General features: G+C 38.4%; 1 protein-coding gene across 1 annotated transcript in view; it reads left to right on the top strand.

Annotated features, from left to right (window-relative positions):
* Positions 1-22,226, top strand: part of LOC146400966 (uncharacterized) — a 401,653-nt gene that overhangs the window by 310,085 nt on the left and 69,342 nt on the right. The window contains exon 3 of the mRNA XM_084971134.1: positions 16,472-16,554. Coding sequence (XP_084827260.1) covers positions 16,472-16,554 — 83 coding nt within the window. The remainder of the gene's footprint in view (positions 1-16,471; positions 16,555-22,226) is intronic.

The raw sequence follows: 22,226 nt of genomic DNA, 5'->3' as shown, positions 1-22,226 counted from the left end.
TTTGTAAAATCACGGGATTGTATTTGTGTTGTGAATGACTGACCTTAGCAATATGTTCCCAAATAGGCCAGAAGTTGTCTTCTGGTTGGGGTTCTATTGACCATGCAAACCTTTTTTTGCTTACTCTTTTAATTCTGCTGGAACACTGGAATGCCACACCATTTTGGAGCATCAGTGTAGCCTCCCAAAGGAAGGGAATTTGGCATGGTGGGAAGAAACATAGGTTTGAAGTTGGGGAGATCTGGCTGTTGATGTTGTCTTCTGCTGTGTATATCACATAGTTATCAGTGACAAGAAGGATTAGCGACAATCATGAAATGTTCAGTGCTTTTTTGGGCAATTGTTGGAAGCCCAACAAGAGGAAATAATATGGAAAAACAGTTTCATTTCTCCCATTTCAGCTCCCTAATTTTGTAGTTTTAGTTTCATTTATCCAGAAATTTTAGGTGGCATGCTCTTCTCCCATTTACCTTATTTGACTGTGGATATAGAAGAAGTTGCAGGGGGAGAATAATAAGGATGAGGAAAAACACAAAAGACCGATAAGATAGTATCTAATTCATGTGCTTATGGAAGTTGGGGAGATCTGGCTGTTGATGTTGTCTTCTGCTGTGTATATCACATAGTTATCAGTGACAAGAAGGATTAGCGACAATCATGAAATGTTCAGTGCTTTTTTGGGCAATTGTTGGAAGCCCAATTGTTGGAAGCCCAATTGTTGGAAGCCCAATTGTTGGAAGCCCAGGCTAGGGGGCGAATTGGAACTGCAGCTGCAGGCCTATACTACAGCCACAGCAATGTGGGATCCGACCCATGTCTGCAGCCTACACCACAGCTCATGTCAACAATGGATCCTTAACCCACTGAGCAAGGCCAGGGAGTTGTGTTTCTTGGGCGTTTATTACTCTGTCACATGGATAAGGTGTCATTTTGATTATCATTAGTTTGGGTAAAACTTTCTTAGGTTGCTTTGAGAAGGGAGTCCTAATCTGGTTAAATTTAATCTATTTTAATAAAAAATATACATTTATTAAAAAAAATATTTCCAAGGCTTTTTTCCATCAACTTGCTTTTTTTGGTTGCCTATCACATGGCTATATCATTTTTAGATACTAAGTGAAAGCATGTGTAACAGAGCACAGAAATGCACTTCTGTCCGTGTTAGCGTGGGTAACATCCAATATGAAATATGGGTTTTCTTGAAGTAGAACACACTACCTTAATTATTACATGCAGTTTGGAAACATGAATATTTATACAATTAGAAACTTGGAAGCATTGCACAAATTCTTTCTAGTTGGACTCTGACATAGGCATTTCGCCCCCCCCCCAATCTGTTCCATATATATAGACCAAGAGATGAAACACTGTGGTAGGCTCAAATTCATTGGTTCTAGAAAAATGCAACAAAAATTGGTCACGTGAAATAAAATTGTTAGCACCGAGCCCCAAAGTTAATTGGTTTTTTTCTGTGTGTGTGTATATCTGTTTTTAATTGAGTGATGGTGAGTGCTTTTGTTATTCATACATTTTGTTTTGTTCACTTCTGTGTGATGAAAATGAAATCACACAAAGGATCTATGTGGCTTATTAGAATATTTGAACACTTAAGATTGTAAATCAGGTCATATTATAGTCAGTTCCCTCTTAATTAATTTTTTCATATTTTTTTCCCTTTGGGCTCTAATTTTCCAGTGTGAAGTAGATAGATCTTCTTATATATTTTCAAAAATTTGACACATATAGAAATGAATAGAACCTATCCACTTCGTTAAAATACACATACATATACATACAGGCACACACAACTAAAATTCAAATCATAAGTCATTCTTAGAATTTTAAGAACATGAGATGTCTCCATCTTGTCTTCATAAAGAATTGTGACTCTGCTAAGGGTCTTTAAAATATCCTAGATAAGAGTAGTTGAGAGTTTTGATTCTATGCTAGTTTGATATGTTGTTTATTTATTGACATTAATATACATTTACTTGAGTTCTTGTAATATTACATTGCTGAACTTTTCATAAATTGTTTGCCAGCCTTTAAGATTTCCAATGACTCTTAAGAGTAATTCTGGGAGTTCCCACTGTGGCACAGCAGAAACGAATCTGACTAGGAACCATGAGCTTGAGGGCTCGATTCCTGGCCTCACTCGATGGGTTAAGGATCTGGCATTGCTGTGAGCTGTGGTGTAGGTCGCAGACATGGTTTGGATCTGCCGTTGCTGTGGCTCTGGCACAGGCCAGCAGCAACAGCTCTGATTAGACCCCTAGCCTGGGAACCTCCATATGCCACAGGTGCAGATCTAAAAAGACAAAAAGACAAAAAAAAAAAAAAAAAAAAAAAAAAAAAGAGAGAGTAATTCTGTACCTGGTTGAGTGTGTGGTTGACAGTATTATTTAATAGGAGAAAGAACTCATACCTCACCCCGAATTTAGTGCAGTCTATTAAGCATTCTTGTACACTGTGTGAATAAAGCCTCAAGACACTGGTTCTTAAGGATAGTTTGGGGTTGGTGAATTGGTAAAGGAAAATAGTCACTCTGCTTGAAAATATTACTCAGGTCTTTCAGTGGCTATAAATACTGAAATCAGATAAGATGTTCTGAGTACTACCTATCCTCATTCTCTTTGAGTGTTTCTGTAGTCCTTTCATTCCTTGCCAGGATTAGCAAGGAGAAAAGAGCCCAGCGTTCAGACAGAAAGTTCAGGCAATAAAGTTGATTATCACCAATGGTTCAGTGAGCACTGACAAGCCTACATTATTTCAAGGATATGTTAGTGTAAGTCTGTGAGAGGCTCATTCTCTCCATCTTCACTCACCTGACTTCGAGCAGGACCATAACTTCTGGAGAGCTTAAAAAGATAGGAAAAGGAATTTAGATTTAAACCAATAGGCAACAATGCAATCTGGCATCTGTGCCCCTAAAAATTTTGTCTTGGTGTGTGTATATCCCCAATATTATGGAAAGTGTGTGTCATTTATACCAAACATCGTTGCTTTTGACCAAAGACATTAAAGAAATTGGAGGTCCTTTTAGGGCTTCCTGTCTTAATCAAATGTATTTCAGAAAAATATAGATTCAAATAATTGCTGCAGAGTGAGAGTGGCCACGTGGGAGAGTTTTCTCCAAACTTCTATAGTCAGAGAAAAATTTTTATAATGGTCTTTAATGATAGGCTTGAGTAAAGTGATAGAAGAGGCTTAGCTTTGAGAAGTGGGAGGCCACCTGAGACCCGGGCCTTGGGAGAGAAGGTATGTGGGGCTGGAGTGGGAGGGAGACAGAGTCTTTCTTTAGGCCCCGCTTGAAGCCCTCCTCCCTTACCTTTGCTCCTGGGAATGTACAACAGCTGCTTGCCATCCATACCATTCCATTATTTAATCTGCCAACTTTTTCTGGGGATGAAATAATCCCGATTCCTTTAGGCTTTCATCATGGTGTCTGTCTTTTGGCTCTTTAATCATTTTCACTGAGTTTTTCTCCAACTCTCCTCGTCACAATGATGACTGGGAAGCTCCAGAGGGGGACACCACTGCCGGCTATCATGGGAACATGACTAAAACCACCTTTAAAGCATCCTCCTCCATTGGCAAGGCTCAATTACCGTATCATCTTCCTTTGTTTCTTACATGATCTGATTTTAGTAACTGGGTTTAGAGGAGGTACTGCCTAAGGAAAGAGGAGCCACTGACTTGAATTGATTTTTTTTCCCTGAAAGCAGAAATTTTATTAGTAGTTTGTATTTGTCTTTCATTGTACCCTGTTTTTCCCCCCCAGGCTATTTTTTCCCTTTGTCCAGTCTTTATGGACAGCTGGATTGTATTCCACTTATTTTAGTTGTAATTAAAAGTATAGAAGTGGCTTCTGTTAGTGACAATATTCATTTATCTAGTCATTTGTTCATGCACTCAAGAAATATTTTTGAACTGTAGCAAATGAAAAGCTGTATTCTAGGAGGCAGAGTTAACATGGTGCACAAAGATAGACATAGTCTCTACCATGTCATTCATAAATAAAGACATTAATAAGTAACTGTAGAATAGATTTAAAGTTAAAAGTTGAAGTATGTGACATAAAGGAAGGAGACAAGACTGTACGTGAGTGTGGACTAAAGGAAGCTTATTTAGGATGAGATAAGCCTTTCCTCAAGGAAAGAAAGGCATTCGAGCTGGAATTGGAAGGGCAAATAAGATGAATTAATTGGACAAAGGAGTAAGTGTGTCAAGAACTATATTCTATGTGGAGAGATTACCACATTCAAAGTATTTTATGTTTATCACGTGGCCAGGAGAATTGTGTTTCCTTAAACTTGTGGTGACTTCTTGAAACCCTCTAAGTTTGAGTCACCAGTTTCCCTTCACCTTGTAAGGAGCTCCTCAGAGGTCCTGCTCCGTGCTGATCCTTTGAAGGGATTTGGATCTTTCCTGATTAAGTAACAACATTTTGTATTGGGTCACATCATCTTGAATCAACGAGCTGAGTGAATTGATTTGTAAAATGAAATGGAGAATTCAAGATAAGCTTACTTAACAGGCAGTCTATCTAGCTTAGGTGAATGTAAGTGTGGCTGAAACTTTGTGTTCTTTTTCTGGTGCATTTTAATGGATATTTCTGGGACTTTGGCATATGGAGCTAATCAAAAGAATTACTTTAAAAATTCATTCTAATTTTTTTCAGAGATTTGCTGTGGTATTCTTGGATCAGAAATAGCATTTACTTTTCACCTTCAATAGTAGACTTCACATCATGTTTCACTTACTGAACCCTCTGTATCTGTGTAGACATGCACTGTCACAGAAGTACACAGTTCTTTCTTTCTGCTTGTGGAGAACAGACGTGAAGGTTCCTGGAATTCCTTAAATTCTAAGAAAGTTTCACTGAATAGGACAGCCTCCTTATAAAATGGCGATAACTATAAATGTTTCACTGACCAGATTTCCTGCTTCTGGCCCTCCTACATATCCCGGTGGATTTATCATCTGCTTTGACCACTAACATCTGCCTGATTAATCAAGACTCCTCAAATTACTTAAATTTCCTTGATTTCTGTAGTCCCTAAAATGGGACTTACCTTGATTATTGGCTGTTGCTTAAATATCTTGATCTTAAGCCCTAATTAATCATCCCTGCCCAGCTATTCTTTAAATACAGAGTCAATATTGCAGTCTCATGTGCCTTGGAACTAGGGTGATTGATGTATATCAAGTCATCTGTAGAAGGAAATGCCTGAGACAGTGGAAACAGGAGGGTCAGAGTATCACTGCACCTGCTATTTCTTAAATGCCTTCCATTCAAAATAATCAATATGCCAAAGTGGTGTATTTTTTTTTGGTGACATATCTTGGTTTCCTTCAATGTGTATCTCTGTACATCCGTGTAAGTGCTTTGATGCTTTGAATCAAAAACTTCCAATAATATTTCCCTTTGGGGGAATTTTTGTATAGTCAGGTACAAAAAAAAAAAGTGACAAAGTGAAGTAAATCACTTTTGGAGGTATCATTATCTATATAATTTAGCAAGCTTATCTTAAGCTCATTTTGTGGCAGAATACCCCCGCATCTTTTGCTTATTTATGGATACATTCCTTTATAATTTAACATTTATTAATTGAGAACCTACGGTGTGTCAGGCACTGTGAAATCTATTTTCAATGAAAACAGCATGGATTCCATCTTTGAGAAGCTAACATTCCATTGTGGGATGGAGTAAGAAAAATTATAGTGCAATACCATAAATGCTGCAATAGCTGTGAACCAGGCACTGTGGGAACTAAATTTAAACACTTTCATTGAAATCATGCGTCAGCAGTAGCATCCTGGGAAGAAATTTCCTATGTTTGTCCCATCATATGTATAGTACTGGGCAAATGCCAATGTTAAAATCAAACTTAAATCGTATAAGTTGACATAAAATTCTTTTCTGTGTAGCCACTAAAATAGAAGTTGCTAGTACATTTATGGTTCCTTTTAAAATCATCAAACTGTTTCATTTAATAAAAAAGATTATGATTATATTTTTCATTAGCTGCCAACACAGACTTCTGTTTGTATCATGTTTCCAAGGAAGTTCATCTTATTACTAAATCTGTTTTGAGCATAAATTACGTGAATGGAATTCATCAAGCCCTAATTTTGTCCCTTCTACATTCTACTTAAGCAAAATCAGGATTCTCCTTCCTGGGCATCTATGACATCTAGTATTTTGTTAGCCTTCTAATCATGTCTCGCTAACTCCTTGCATTAAATAAAAAATCCTCTGAGAAACTGCACATTTAGGACCTAGATAAAAGGGAACCATACATTTTGAGATTTGACTAAACATAGTGAACAATTATTATATTATATCATTTTTATTATGTCATGTGTTAAAGCTTTAACACGTTCAAACCTTAGCAATATGATGAAGTCTTTGAAGGAAAGTATCATGTAACTTTATACACACAGTAGCTGCTCAGCGCTTATTGAACACAGGAATACAAATGCACTTTATTAAAAATATATCCACCTAGAAGACTTTCCAAACAAATTACATCAGGATAACGTGAAATAATGACTGAATATTGGAGGGGGTGCTCCTCCAAGGGCTCTGTACACATTTGCTTATTTCATTCTCCTAACAATGAGGTAAGTTTTAGTCTTGTGAGTTTTTTCTTTGCAAAAAGAAAATTTTTTCTCTAAAATACATGTTTTCCATTCTGTTTTTGAATCAACTTAAGTCTCAAATGCTATGAAAAAATTATCCAAAACTTGGAAGTAAGGCAAAAAGATAACGGTATGCTTTCATGCTACTGCATTGTCTAACAAACTCCCTACAAGTCCTCTGTCTTAAGAACATAGCCTTCCTTGACTTGTTGTTTGTTGGTATCCATGAGAACATTTTGCAGCTCTGTAAGCATAAATAATAGCTTGTAGAAAACAAAGAAGGTGCACATTTAGTTTTTATAGTACTAACGCAATTGTTTCAGCAGCGTAAAGAGGATAATTCAAAGGATATCTGGCCCGTAAGGAAAATAAATAGTTTTTGCTGTAATATTGCAATCTCATTCTGAATTTCTTTCTTCTTTTTACTGCCTCTACATACATTTGTTAGTATGTTTTAGTATAATGAGCCAGCAAGACATACTGACTTTGCGTCTTGCTGATTTCCTTATAAATGTGTTAAAATTTTGCCTATGAATCTATATGAGAAGTACATTGTCTTGAGATTTTGAAAATTATACATTTGACAGAAAACTTATGATCTCTTTCTTGAATTAATTATATTAGTTTACCAAAAGGTTTCCTTCCCTGTAATCCCTGCTGGAGCTCTATCAATCTTGTAATCCCACTTTTAAACAGTCTCTACAGCAAAATGAAGTCATGGGCATCAGCGAGCCTGAAGTCAGTATGGCATTCGAAGTCCTTCTTATTAGTTTCTTAGGGCTGTAATAGCAAACTACCACAAACTGGGGGGATCGAAACGACAGACATTTATTCTTTCCCAGTTTTGGGGGACAGAAGTCCAAAATCAAGGTGTTAGTCAGGCCCCGCCTCCTCTTTACGTTTCAGTGGAGAATCTGTTCTTTGTCTTTTCCAGCTTCTGGTAGCCGTTGGCATTGTTCAATTACTTTTATTTGCAAAACTCCAGTTTCCACATCAGTCTTCATAGTGCCTTCCACTCTTAACTGTGCCTCCTCCTCTGTGTTGAATATCCTTCTGCCTCAGTCTCATAAGACACTTGTCATCAGGTAGGAGGCAGACGCAGAGAATCCAGGATGATTCCTTGTCTCATGGTCCTTAATCAACTTTGCAAAGAATTTTTTTCCTAAACAGTTTACATCCACGGGTTCGGCGGATTCCTATGTAGATGGACCGTTTGGAAGGTTACATTCAACCCACCACACCATCCGTGTCCAGCCCCCGGCTCAGCTCTCCATCCCTGCCTCCCAGTGCTTCTCAGCAGTATTCCTGTTGATTTCTTGGTCCCCACCTTGCCCCTCGCCCTCAAACCTTGCCCACTGCAACTCATTGTTTTGGTTGTTCATTTGGCTTCTCTGCCTAGCATGGCCTCCCTTTCCTTTTCACGTGTTTGTTGTGTAAGCTTCCTTCTGGCCACCTCCCCACCCACTCCCACTCCTGGCTGAGGCTGGTACCTTCTCTCTGTGCTCACGTTGTGCCCTGAACATATATCTATCGCTTGCTGAACTTTAGTGTCTTTTGTCCTTCTGTGTATGGGTTTTGTTTTTTGTTTGTTTGTTTGTTTGTTTTTTGGTTGTGCCTCTTGCCTTTGAAAGTTCCTGGGCCCGGGATCAAATCATTGCCACAGCAGTGACAACACAGGATCCTTAATCTGATGCACCACAAAAGAACCCCACCCTCAGTATAAGTTTGCATTCCCCATAAATATTTTGCCTAAAGAGTATGGATTCTGTCATCTTTGACTTTCCACAACTTCACATGGTGCCAAGAAATAACAGTCATTCAGTAAGGGTGGAATAGGCGTCAGTGAGTCTCTAGCACAAGACCTGTTTTTCCTTAAAATTTAGCTAACGACTTTTAAAAATAGTCTCTAAAGACCTATTTCATTCTGTACAATCTAGTATTTAGATTACAGATTATTTAGTATGCTGGTATTTCCTCTTCGATATTGCCTGTGCTTTCTTGGTTCACTTTACTTACATACCTTGAAGGACAGAATGCACGTCTTGTGTGTTTTAGGTATTGGTAATACAGAAATAGCTTGCTAAAGACTTGTGAACTTAATCCTCAGATGGAAATTAGAATATAAATGTATCTTGGAAGGAAGATAGACTGGTTTAAATTTATCTTTTATAATTTTTCCCCGATAAGGGAATCAAACTCTACTTTTCAGCCATTTACTAATGTTTTAGAACTAAGATACATTATGTTCCTATTGGAATTTCTAGTTTCTGGGTTAAAAAAAAAAAAAAACTGTTAGCCTTCATGAAGTCAGTTTATAGAATTTCATTTTACTTCCCCACCTTATGTCTTAATCACAACCACAGTCTAAATAATCCGTTGCTTCAAAACCTCCATTCACTCATACATTTTATTCTTATTGATCTTGGCTTATGAAATCTGGATGGAAGAAATCACTAAATAGGAAAGGCATACTTGAACTTTGATTCCATGTTTCAAAGTCTTAACTGAGACCTCAGCCACATGGAAGCATGAATTACCATATGCCTACTTTGAGGAAATCACTAGTTTAAAATACAAACGAATTGATAACTTACTCTGAGAAACTTTATTTTCTGTCCTTAAACAACATTAAGTGAATATTTAGGCAGTGGAAAACTTTTGTTTTCTGTAGCCTTATAAAATTTTAGCAGTAAAATCATTAAGAAAATTCACCTGGTCTCAGGTGTCATTAAAAACTCTACCTCTGTGCCAGATTAACTAAAAAATTTGGCCCCAGATACGGTGGAGAATTAGGGCCAAATTTTAGGCCAACCTGGGCATTTCTTTATTTTAGGTGGAAAAAAATATATTTAATGGATTCTTGGCCTCTGACCTAAAACCAACTAAAGTTCAACAATTAGGCTATGTTTTTTTTTTTTTTTTTGAGGTTCTACATGTTATTTTCAGCTATAAAATGTGAACTCAGGTCAAGAGGTATAGAGTGAAGCCTCAATATTAGCAATAAAAATGTTTATGAACTGAAAGAAAAATATGAGACTTCTACAAAAGCTTGGTGACTGAATAGGAAATTTTAAAATTTAACCAACTTAGAATATTTTCAAGAAGTGAACATTTCATGAAATTTGCTTTCAGTTTTTCTCTTGGTTCTATAGTTCTAGCTATAGCACTCTGCACAAATTCTTCTGTGCTATGATACATTTTTTTGATAAGTCCTACAGAGGAATTTTTTTTTTTCTTTACCGTCAATGTTATGACTCTTCAATTTGAATCACTCTTTTATTTTTTTCCAAAGCTCTTCTTCCACAGGGACTGAGAGTTTCTTTGAGGACTGATTCAGGGGATGCAGGGAGTGAGTCCAGGAACACTGCACTCTGAGGTGCACTTCCTCGTCAACACTGTTTTGACCACTGTCATTAGACAGGGACACAACTCCATGACATGCCCCCACTGAAGGATGAGTTCCCTGTGCTCTTTGGAAACATGTCCCAAGAGGAGAGGAGGTGGCCTCTATCCCTCCCCTGTGTCTAAACATCTCAGGGTTTTTGTTTGTTTGTTTTTGTCTTTTTAGGGCCACACCTGCAGCATATGGAAGTTCCCAGGCTAGGGGTCGAACTGGAGCTGCAGCTGCAGCTGCCAGCCTATGCCACAGCCATATAGCAATGAGGGATCCAAGCTACATCTGCAACCTACACCACAGGTCGTGGCAATACCAGATTCTTATTAACCTACTGAGCAGGGCCAGGATAGAACCTGTGTCCTCATGGATACTAGTCAGGTTCTTAACCCTCTGAGCCACAATGGGACCTTCCAGGTATTCTTTTATAAATTTAGTTTGTATGTTTAGAGTGAGCAGAGCTCCTAAATTATGGGCCCCCCAAAAAGATACTGTTCTTAGCCAAGTGTAATACTCTTTTAAAAGAAAGTGCTTCTCTTCCTGTTTCAAGTTCATTCTTTTCTCTTTCTATAGAGTGATTTTATCCATATAGCAAGAATCCAGATAGCCAAATGTCCCAGAATTCTATAGCTCTTGATTTTAGCTATTAGAGAGACATTTACAAGACTTTTTGGGACTCAAGTCCAAAAATTCAGGGCAAGGCTCTAATTGGGCCAGCCTAGGTTAGGTGCTATATCAGGACACGTTTTGTTGTATGACAGAGAGAACCTAAATAACTTTTTATTGTATATTTTTCTCACGTAACAAGAAATCTGGAGGGAGATGGCTCCAGGGCTGGTTCAGCACTAAAAAATGTCAAGGGGCAGAATATCCAGTATTCTCTCAGCATTCTACTCATGATAGAGAGATGGCCACTGTTACTGTAATAATCATATTCTTATGGCAGCATCTGAAGCAAGAAGAAAGGAGGCAGAAAGAAAACTCCCTGTGTGAAATTTTCTTTTCTTTTTTTTTTTTTTTTCAGGAGGGAAACCACTGAACTTTAGGTTTAGTGGGGCCTGAATAAATATAATTTGGGGGATCTTCTTTTAGAAAAATAGAACAATATTAATACATTATAAATAGAACAATAAAATACAAATTAGGCACCAGGTCTTAAGCTGGGTTCGTTGAGAGTATGGGGTTGTTGAGAGTATGGGGCCGCAGCTTTATTAGCTCCCAAGTACATCACGTCTCTATTGCATTTCTGTTGCCTCTGTGTCTGAACTGAGTCATGGAGTCACTGACTGCAGGAAGCTTGGGAAAGTGAGGATCTGGAACTTGTAGCAGCTACCTTTGGAGATGGGTATCTAAGACTAGGGAAGAAGGGGAGAAGAATGGCTGTTGAATGAGAGCCACTTTGTTCCCACAGATGTCTATCATTGGCATTTTTATGCATAGGCAGAGGTACAGGCTATTAAACATGGGGCTTTTTTTTTTTTTTTTAAGTAACTCTGTGGATGGGTGTAGTGGGATGAACACTATCCCCTCTCTCCCCAAATCTGTTCACCTAGAATCTCAGAATGTGGCCTTGTTTGGATATGGGGTCTTTGCCCTATTTGTCACTAGTTAAGGCCCTTGGGATGAATTATAATGGGTTTAGGGTGGGCTCTGTATCTAATGACGAATGTCCTTTGAAAAGAGGAGAGATACACAGACACAGAGAAGTCGGGCATATGAAGATGGAGGCAGAGACTGAAGTTACACTGTTACAATCAAGGAACACCTGTACTCACGGGAGACTGAAAGAGGGGAGGCAAGCTCCTCCTCTAGGGCCTTCAGAATCCAGGACCCTGCTGACACCTGATTTGTGACCTTCAGCCTCTAGAATCATGTGAAGAGAGATTTCTGTTGTATTAAGCCATCCAGTTAGTGGTCATTTGTTATGGCAGCCCTAGGAAACGAATGCAAAGGGTAGTTAGGAGAAGGGGGTGTGGTGCTGGTGTCCACTGGGGGATTTCCAGCAGGAGTTTACAAGCAGGTAGAGTCATAGATACATGATGAGAGCTAGGCTCGTGTACTGCCTGATGGTCATGAAGAGGCATGGGGATTTCAATGCTATGAAGAGGTTATGTGACATCTAGACAAGAGAGTCAGGATGACAAGTGCTCTCTTTCCATTCAGACAACTAATCCCTAAGCATTTCTACCTTTTGCTGATTGTCCATAAGTGCTCTACACAAGAAATGTCCCTCTCTCCTCAGTCTTGCCTAGTCACTCACTTGTCTAAATCACTGTATGAATTTCCCTCTGTGAAACTGACATGGAAGGCACACTCCTCCTTTTAGCCCTTCCTGTCACTGGTGTGGAGTGTTGAATGTGTTAGTGTATGTGTGTGAGTGTGTATATGTGTGTGTATAGAGTAATATCTTCCCAATTTTCCATTCTTAGGTATTAAAGGATAGAAGCAGAATCTGTCTCTGGTTTTCTTTTCTGGTAGAAAACTCCTGAAGTTATTTTCAAGGGCAACGCCCAAGGCATATGGAAGTTCCCAGGCTACGAGTCGAATCAGAACTGCAGCTGCTGGCCTATGCTGTAGCCACAGCAAAGCCAGATCCAAGCCACATCTGTGACCTATACCTCAGCTCTTGGCAACACAGGATCCTTAACCCACTGAGCGAGGCCAGGGATCGAACCTGTATCATAGTCGGATTTGTTACCATTAAGCCACAATAGGAAATCTTGGTGTTCTTTTCCCTGGCCAGCTGTGCTCCTGGTAGCTGCCAGTGCATTTTCCTCCACCAGAGCACTGTCTTTCTTTAATGTGCTGTTTCTAATCCATTGTGGCCTGGGAATCCAAATAACCCAGCTTGTTAGAATTGATCTTAATATAAGAGTAAATGCCCCCAAGCAAGCATCTGTGTCCCCCAGTGAGTTTCTTTGGGAATCTATTCTTCAAGTTAGGTGTTAGGAGTTTTTGTGCATGGATAGCCCCAGTAATTTTTTTCTCCACTTCTGAACACTTAAATAGATCCAGCTGGCTGATGAGGTGCTTGACAGCGTCCAGCCCATTCTCAGTAGGAATTGTTTTCTCCCCCTTTACATTGTTTTTCATGCCCTCAGTAGGAATTGTTTTTCCCCCTTTACCTTATTTTCCGTGCCCTAAGTTATTTTTAAATATGTTATGTGTGGTTTTGTTTCATTTTAGGATATTGATGAGATATTATTAACTGGAGAAATAATTCCTTACTTTTAAAGCCTCCATCTTGGGGGGGGGTTACCTTGGCCAAACTATGGATAATGATAATGTGCAGTTTGTTTTGGGCTGTTTAAGAGTTTGTGTTATTAATGACTGACACACAGCCACCATGTGTGTCAAAGCCAGGGTTAGCTAGAAAGGAAAAACTGTATGAGAATAACCTGATTGTGCCAAGAGGTCATATTTTAAACATACACTCAGCCCTCCGGAACCGTGATTTCCACATCTGTAGTCGGCCAACCAGAATCTGTGGAGATGGAGCCCACTGCTACAGCATTTTATGTAAGGGACTTGGGCATCTGCAGAGGTCCTGGAACCAATCTGCCCATGGGTGTGGAGAGCCAACTGAACTGTCCTTAGCAGCAGCAGAAGTCATGGGAGAGGAGCCGGTGTTTCCTAGGATGTCATTGTTTATAAGTCAGGTTGCAGAATGTTTTTAAATCGTGGGATGACATTTAAGTCAAAATGATAAGAGTAGGAATTTTGACGTCAGAATCAGTGAGGTATTTGGATAATCATCATTTGATTTTAGAAATGAGTTTTGAAGTGGACCCCGTTTCTCCTATGTCCTTTCCCCATCATCCTACGCTTCTCAACAGCATGAAGTGCAAACTCTCGTTGTGAGAGTGAACGGTGAGGGGCAGAAAATGCATGTAAAAGTCCCCAAAGCTCAGTGTAAATAGTCACAGCCTTTAAAAATAACGCAGGTTTAAGAAAATGAGAGCCTCTATAAATCACTGGAAAGCTCGATGATGATTCTAACTGCAGATGGGCTTTTAAACAAGTGAGTTTGCTGCTGCTTCGCAACTCCCAATTGGATATTAAAAAAAAAAAGGCTCTTTCTCAATTTCCTGTTCTTGTGCCTTATTAAAATCATTCTGTTGCTCTGACCCCCGCCCCTGTTTCTTTCTTCTTTTCACATCTGTGTTTATTCGGGGAGGATGTTACCCACAGTTCCCGGCCATGAAGAATGCATGAAAGTCATGAGGATGAGATGGTGACCCAGCTACAGCGTGTGTGAAATGAGTGATGGGAAGAGAGAGAGAGAGGGAGAGAGCAAGCCGTGGTGCAGGGTTATGAGTTGTACAGTTATTTCTAGCTTTGAATTGTTTCCAAATCTCATACATTCACAGACAGCCTCGCCAAAGCCCACAGCTGTCATGCATTTTCAACAGATTCCACAGGGCCTAGATGAGGTTTGAAGGCATTCCTTTGCTCTTACACATTAGCTAAAAGGAATTACCGTAACATCTGATATTGTGGAAGTGGGATATTTGCCATCCTGACCTTGCCCAAAGCCGTCCGGAAATAGGGGTCCAAGAATTTATTATCTCATGCAGCCTCTAAAGGTCACTGGGGGCCCCTCAGAGGTTTTCCAACAAAACCCGAGCACCCAACATGCTCTGCATTTGGAGGAACTGTGCTGTTTTGTATGGACACGGTGGGCAGACACGTGTTCCCACTGCTATTTGGATGTTTGTCATAGGAAAGGCATGTTCCACTGGAGAAATTCCCAGCTGTCAGTAATGCACTGATACACCACAGCCAAATCATCTGAGGACGAGCCAAGTAAACAGGATGTTCACAATGTGTGTTATTGCATGTGTATGTAGCAAAACTTCTGCCCATTTCACAGCCTCATAATGGGATTGACACGCATTGCTTAATCTGCATCTGTCTGTTTAGGGTAGAAACACATAAACACCAATGAAACAATGTGTTAGAAAGCCCTTTCTTTGGCTATATGGGCTGTTGATATGACGGGATGAAATCTGTATAAATTGGGAATGAAGGAATGAATGTCATGAGTTTACTTCCTGGGAAGTGACTTCAAGTCATCCAAATGCAGATTAGAGGAAATGATCAGATCATCAGTGGCTATTGTGAGTTAACAAAGGGGACTGAGTCTCCATGGCTATTTTTACAGACCACTGGAGTCATTCTTTCTTCTTGTAAGATACTCATTAGTTGAGTTATGTAAATAGATGTACGGAAACAGGTCAAAGTTATGTCATTGCCCTTTTCTGTTTGGAAATACTGCTGTTAACTGTTAGAGTCTAAGCATGTTCCTGAGGCAGCAATTAGGGAAAGGAGAGTGGGGAGTTCCTTCAGCATTCAGTGCAGAGTGGGTTCTCTGAAAAAGAACATTAAGTATCCTGTTAGGTATCATACTAACTTCTCTGGGTATGCAAATCCCCTTTACCCAAGTTGGTACATTTATTCATGATAATCACAGTGGGTAACATTTATTGCAAATTTCCTATTGGCCAGAACTGGGCTGAGTCTTTAAAATACATGAACTCTTTAAATTCTCACAAAACACAGAATGTTGATATTATTATTATTATTATTCCTCTTCTACAGATAAGGAAACTAGGGTTCAAGGAATTTAGTAGGCTTGCCTAAGAAGATAGAGCTAGTCAGACAGCAAGCTTGAAGCCAGGTCTGTTTGAATATAGAACACTTGCACTTAACCATAGTTCTTTGTATCTCTGCTTTATGTGAAATCTGATTCTGTCATAACACTGATGTTATGTTTTATTGAAACATGAATCCTTGTATCTTCTTCAACAGGCTTTATGTACAAAGATAATTTTGGTATTCTAGGTCTATTCATTTAGAAAACTTCACTAACCTAGCATGTTGAAGGTTTAGGACTAGGCTATGAAGCCTTGGTAATGATTTTTTTTTTCAATTTTGATCTTTTAATTATGGTTATTACACACTGCATTCAAAACTTATACCAAGATACACTAATTTAAGCCAAAATCACGTGTCAGGATGGAATCTTCTAAAAATTTTGACACTCTTTCAATAGTTTTTATGTGTTAAACATAGTGGAAAAAAGAGTTCTAAATGCATAGAATATGTGTGCTTATTTTGGTTTATGACAATTTTAAACACTTGTACTGTGATGTCTGGCAGAAGACAGTTCTACCTAATGGTTAGGACACGGGTTCTGGACTTTTATTACTTACTCTCTCTTGGGAAATTTAATTGATGTCCCTATGCCCATTTTCCCCTGATCTGTGCAATAGTGTATAGAGAAATAATAACTATTACCTCGTAGTATTGTAGTTAAGATGTGATGAGAGGATACGTGTAAAATGTGTGCCCTGTAAAAAGTATTCAACAATTTGCTCTGAAATGCCTTTTGGCATTTCCCTCATTGGTCTTTGTGTTATTTTTCTCCAGGGTCCTCATCGCAATCAGACATACTGGATTATGTTTATTAAATGTCGTCTCCCTGACACAGACCATAAGCTCTGTCAAAACAGGTATGTTTTGTTCTCTGCTATATTCTCATTTTCTGGAACAGTAGACGGTACCAGGTAGGCCCTCACAAATATCTGTTAAATGTATAGTAGCTATTATTCTTATTACTGTTAGCATCTGTTTCAGACTCAGATACCAGGCTTTAAAAAAATCCTCAAAATACTGGTTAGGTTTGCATAGTTACCAAGAGGCTTCAGATGTATTTGATTTGTAGCCATAAAATTTAATATTTTGTAGAAACATCAGAGCATATTGGGTTTAAAGTCTTTGTTTTTTTATAGTTTATCTACCTGTTTATTTTCTTTTTTATTTTTATTTTTTCCATTATTGTTGATTTACAGTGTTCTGAAAATTTCTACTCTACAGCAAAGTGACCCAGTCATACATACATACACACACACACACACACACACATACACACACACACACACACACACACATAATATTCTTTTTCTTACATTATCTCCATCATGTTCCATCACAAGTGACTAGATATAGTTCCCTGTGCTATACAGCAGGATGTCATTGCTTATCCACTCCAAATGAGATAGTTTGCATCTATTAACACCAAACTCCCAGTCCATCCCACTCCTTTTCCCTCCCCCTTGGCAACCCCAAGTCTGTTCTCCAAGCCTATGAGTTTCTTTTCTGTGGAAAGATTCATTTGTGCCATATATTAGATTTCAGATATAAGTGATATCATATGGTATTTGTCTTTCTGACTTACTTCACTTAGTATGAGAGTCTCTAGTTCCATCCATGTTGCTGCAAATGGCATTATTTTGTTCTTTTTTATGGCTGAGTAGTATTCCATTGTGTATATATACTACATCTTCTTAATCCATTCATCTCTTGATGGACACTTAGATTGTTTCCATGCCTTGGCTGTTGTGAATAGTGCTTCAACAAACATATGGGTGCATGTATCTTTTATTTTATTTTTTATATAATACATTTTTTTTCACTATAGCTGGTTTACAGTGTTCTGTCAACTTTCTGCTGTATAGCATGGTGACCCAGTTACACATACATGTATAGATTCTTTTTTCTCAGATGACTGGATTCGGAAGATGTGGTATATATACACAATGGAATACTACTCAGCTATAAAAAAGAACAAAATAATGCCATTTGCAGCAACATGGATGGAACTAGAGACTCTCATACTAAGTGAAGTAAGTCAGAAAGAGAAAGACAAATACTGCATGTATCCTTTATTTATAAAGTAAGAGAACGTAAAATATCCTGAGACCAGTGATATTAAGTGCTGTTCCCTAGTCAAGAATTACCTAGTGGCACATTAGCACTGGCATCTAGGCTTATGATACCCAGTGTAGTGCTCTTTCTTCTATGACCCACTGACTTCTGATTTGGGTACCAACACAGCTCTCACCCCTCAGTAGACCAAGCCTCAATCTAGGTGAAAGCCCAGGTCCTATTTCATCAATGTGTTTTACCCCAAAGTTCTCATCATCTCCGGTTGATGGTCATTGCCATGTCCACTTTTTTGTTTGTTTGTTTGTTTTTTTAGGGCCACATTCACGGCGTATGGAAATTCCCAGGCTAGGGGTCTAATCAGAGCTGTAGCTGCCAGCCTCAGCACAGCCATAGCAACGCCAGATCCTTAACCCACTGAGCGAGGCCAGGGATTGTACCCGCATCCTCATGGTTATTAGTCAGGTTCGTTACCACTGAGCCAGGACAGGAACTCCCTTTGTTCCACATTTTTCACAGTGATGGAATTTCTTATTTGGATAGAAAATATGTGCTTTAATTACAAGTCATGTGCGGAGATGACTGAGAATTACAAGGGGCCAAGGAACATTGCTTTTCTCCAGATCACTTAGTGAAAAGTTGTGTACCTTTTATCAATTCTATTTGATGTCCTTCCCTGGATTTTGAGATCTACAGGATGGTCCATTTGGGGAGAAAATCAGAATAAATAAAAGCTATAAAGGCTATTGTACTTTCAAATCCAGAGCTGTCTAGGAGAAAAGAAGGTATCATTTCCTCCAACAAACATTTATTAAGTGTTTACAACATGATAAGCAATGTATATGTGTATGGATGGAGTTTATACTTTTTTTTAAAATCACCATACCCCAGGCATGTGGAAGTTCCCAGGCCAGGGACTGAATCCAAAGGTGCAACCTATGCTGCAGCTTTGGCAGTGCTGGATCCTTTTAACCACTGAGGGGGCCTGGGAATTGAATCTGTGCTCTTGTGGCAATGCAAGCTGCTGCAGTTGGATTCTTAATCCACTGTACCACAGAGGGAACGCCTACAAATATTTTTCCTCAAAGAGTTTATAGTCTACTGAAAAATAAATTTTCTAAAATAAACCCTATAGTACATAACACAATAGTTAGAACACAAAGAATAAAGGTAAAAATAGAAATTTGAAGGATCTTTGAGAGGAAAAAAAAAAATCGCTCCCAGGGGGTGACTTGGAATGTTCATGTAAAAAGCAGCATCTTAACTAGACTCTCATGCGTCAGTAGCATTCTTCAAATTCCATACTTAGGGTCTGTTTCTATAACATTTTATACTCTTATGTCCATATAACAGACACATATATATGCAACATAAATGCAACCAACACAGCTTACTTCTCAAAAGAAGCTTTTATTAGAGGTATTATTACGTATTTTTTGCATAGCCATAATGATACTTACTTGAGTTTATAAATGATAGTATATTCCTAAAAGAAAAAAAAAGTGTATTTTGCACATACCCATGTATAATATCTGGAGTCTCTCTATATAACTAAGAATTAAACAGACCCTTTTTGGACATTGCTGATTGGACTCACATAACTGATTATGGTTGAAACACAAAAGGTTTGCAAACCCAAGTCCGTTATGACATAGTATGGAGTACTAAAGGGACCCAGGAGCTGAACCCATGACTTTTATATTAAAACTCCCAGGAAACATTTACAATTGCCTCCATAGATGTTTTTTTCCCTCGTGAATGTATCTTTCTACTTAAAATAATTTACCGAGTTTATTTTAATAATTGATGTCTTTCTTAATCCTTATTTTTAAAAGTAAATATAATTCTGGTTACATGAATATCTTTAGCTTTGCTAAATAGTTACAGTGCATTAAGTACTATGTGGTAACTATAAAATTGAAAGTTCTTTTTTTATTGCAGTATAATTGACATATAACATTATATTAGTTTCATGTGTACACCATAATTCGATATGTATATATATTGCAAAATTATTACCACACTACATCTTGAAAGTTTTGATTAATTTTATTAATTAAATCACGTCATGTTTTCCATTTACCAATCCAAAAATAAAAATAAATACGATTTATAGAGGAACAAGGAATGTGATTTGCATCAGTTTGATGCAGTGACAGCTCTTCAGGTCCCATTCTTTCCTGCCATTTTGACTTTGTGCTGCCATGCCCAGCTGGGAGTTGTCTGCTCTGAGACACTCTATCCTCAGTGTCCATGACATTGGCCTGTTGGTTTGCTGACTGTGGATTGCTCTAGCTACCCACTCTGTTGCTAGCTTCTGAAACTATGATTGCAGCCTTAGTCTTTTGTTTCTCACGTGGAATATGCTGACAGATGTGCTTACTGAATATTTTAACCAGCACACTTACTCTGGCTTCTTTTGAAGCTAATGAAATTACCAAAACAATTTTATGCTCCTCTGAAGAACAAAGGGAAGGCAGAACCAGAAAGATGGATCAAACAGAGGCACTATGGAAGATGTCTCAGAGCTTTAACAGCATAAGAACAGTGGTATCCTGTGGCTTTGAGGGGCCATGTTCTCTTATGTTGAGAACTGAATGAAAACAGCTTACTCTAAGCCTGTGTACTACATCTTGCTATAATTAGTTTTTATACAGGGTCTTGGATCTTGGACCAGAGTAGCCATTGCCATTTGTGCAGACAAATCAATCAAATGGTTGAAAATATCTTGGGCTAGGTTTCCTGAGGTCATGGATGTATGACTATCACAAGAGGAACGATTTATTACCGGACATTTATTGAATTGTTATTATGTGAAAGAGACTTATTTAAAGTGAAAATATTTATGCAAGACACAGGCCCTGCCCAGGGGATCTTGTGCACAGTTGCTGAAACTGGTATGGGCCCTTCTATGGCTGAGGGAGGTCAAGGACATTACCAAAGATAAGAGGATTTTCCAGTGATTGATAGAGTATTAGAGTTGAAAGGGCTTTCAGAAATCATCTACTCCCATTTTCTATGAATATAACATCTGTAAATGTGACTTGCCCATCATCACCCAGGAATTTAGCAGAAAGTCATACACACTTACCTTTCCTCTAAATCTGGTAAATTTTTTTTTTTGGTCTTTTTACCTTTTCTAGGGCCGCTCCCACGGCATATGGAATTCCCAGGCTAGGGGTCTAATTGGAGCTGTAGCTACTGGTCTACACCAGGGCCACAGCAACGTGGGATCCAAGCCCGTCTGCAACCTACACCACAGCTCACAGCAACGCCGGATCCTTAACCCACTGAGCAAGGCCAGGGATCGAACCTGCAACCTTATGGTTCCTAGTCGGATTCGTTAACCATTGCGCCACAATGGGAACTCCTAAATCTGGTAATTTTTTTCATGATATAACATACATATTTATAATGATTTAACCAGGTCAAGTGCGATTGAATTTTACTTGTATTGCTTTAGTGCTTATTGTTTTTTTTTTTTTTTTTTTTTTTGCTTTTTAGGGCCGGACCCATGGCATATGGAGGTTCCCAAGCTAGGGGTTGAACTGGAGTTGTAGCCGCTGGCCTTCGCCACAGCCATAGCAACATGGGATCCGAGCTGCATCTGTGACCTACACCACAACTCACAGCAACACAGGATCCTTAACCCACTTAGCAAGGCCAGGGATCGAAACTGCATCCTCATGGATGCTAGTCAGATTCGTTAACTGCTGAGCCATGACGGGAACTCTTAGTGCTTATCGTTGATTGTTTTAATTCTAATATGCTTGATTAGGTTTTCTCTATATTGTATATTTTAAGCTACAGGAGAGAGGGCAACAGGAAAACTTTTCTATTTTGCACTTTAATTTTTTCATTGTTTAATAGTACTAATTTGAAACTTTTCATTATATAAGTAATATATACTAATTGAATAAAACTAGAAAATATAGCTAGGGAAAATTAAATTCAACCATAATCCACTCCCTTAGAGAAAACCATATATATATGTGTGTGTGTGTGTGTGTGTGTGTGTGTGTGTGTGTATAGAACCACTAAATGTATAGTGGTTTTATACATATATATATGTATAGATGGAATAAAAAAATGGGATCACATATTTAACCTACTATTTTATCCTTCATTTTTTCATATAACTATTATATGGGCATTTTTCACGTGAATAAGTATATTTAGAATATCATTTTTATTGGGATTGCAAAACAGTTTATTTGTCTTATTTTGGATATTTTACTTATTGTCAATTTTTGAACACTTAGAGAACACATTTTCTTTGTTGTAAATATTCTGAAATGAAGACCCCTATAATTACATGTTTATACATAATTATCTCCTTTACATTTTCAGAAGTAGAGTTCTTGGATCAAAGGGCTCACATGTATGTAAGACTTTTGATACACAGTAGGTCCACTGCCAACACTTTTTAATCCTGATTTCAAAATTTGTAGTTTATATT

Source organism: Sus scrofa, chromosome 8, assembly GCF_054392235.1.
Source record: "Sus scrofa isolate SSC_HxYL_T2T_F1_AM1 chromosome 8, Sscrofa_HxYL_maternal_Yorkshire_Landrace_v2.0, whole genome shotgun sequence".
Taxonomy (NCBI): domain Eukaryota; kingdom Metazoa; phylum Chordata; class Mammalia; order Artiodactyla; family Suidae; genus Sus; species Sus scrofa.
This window is presented reverse-complemented; position numbering and strand designations above follow the sequence as displayed.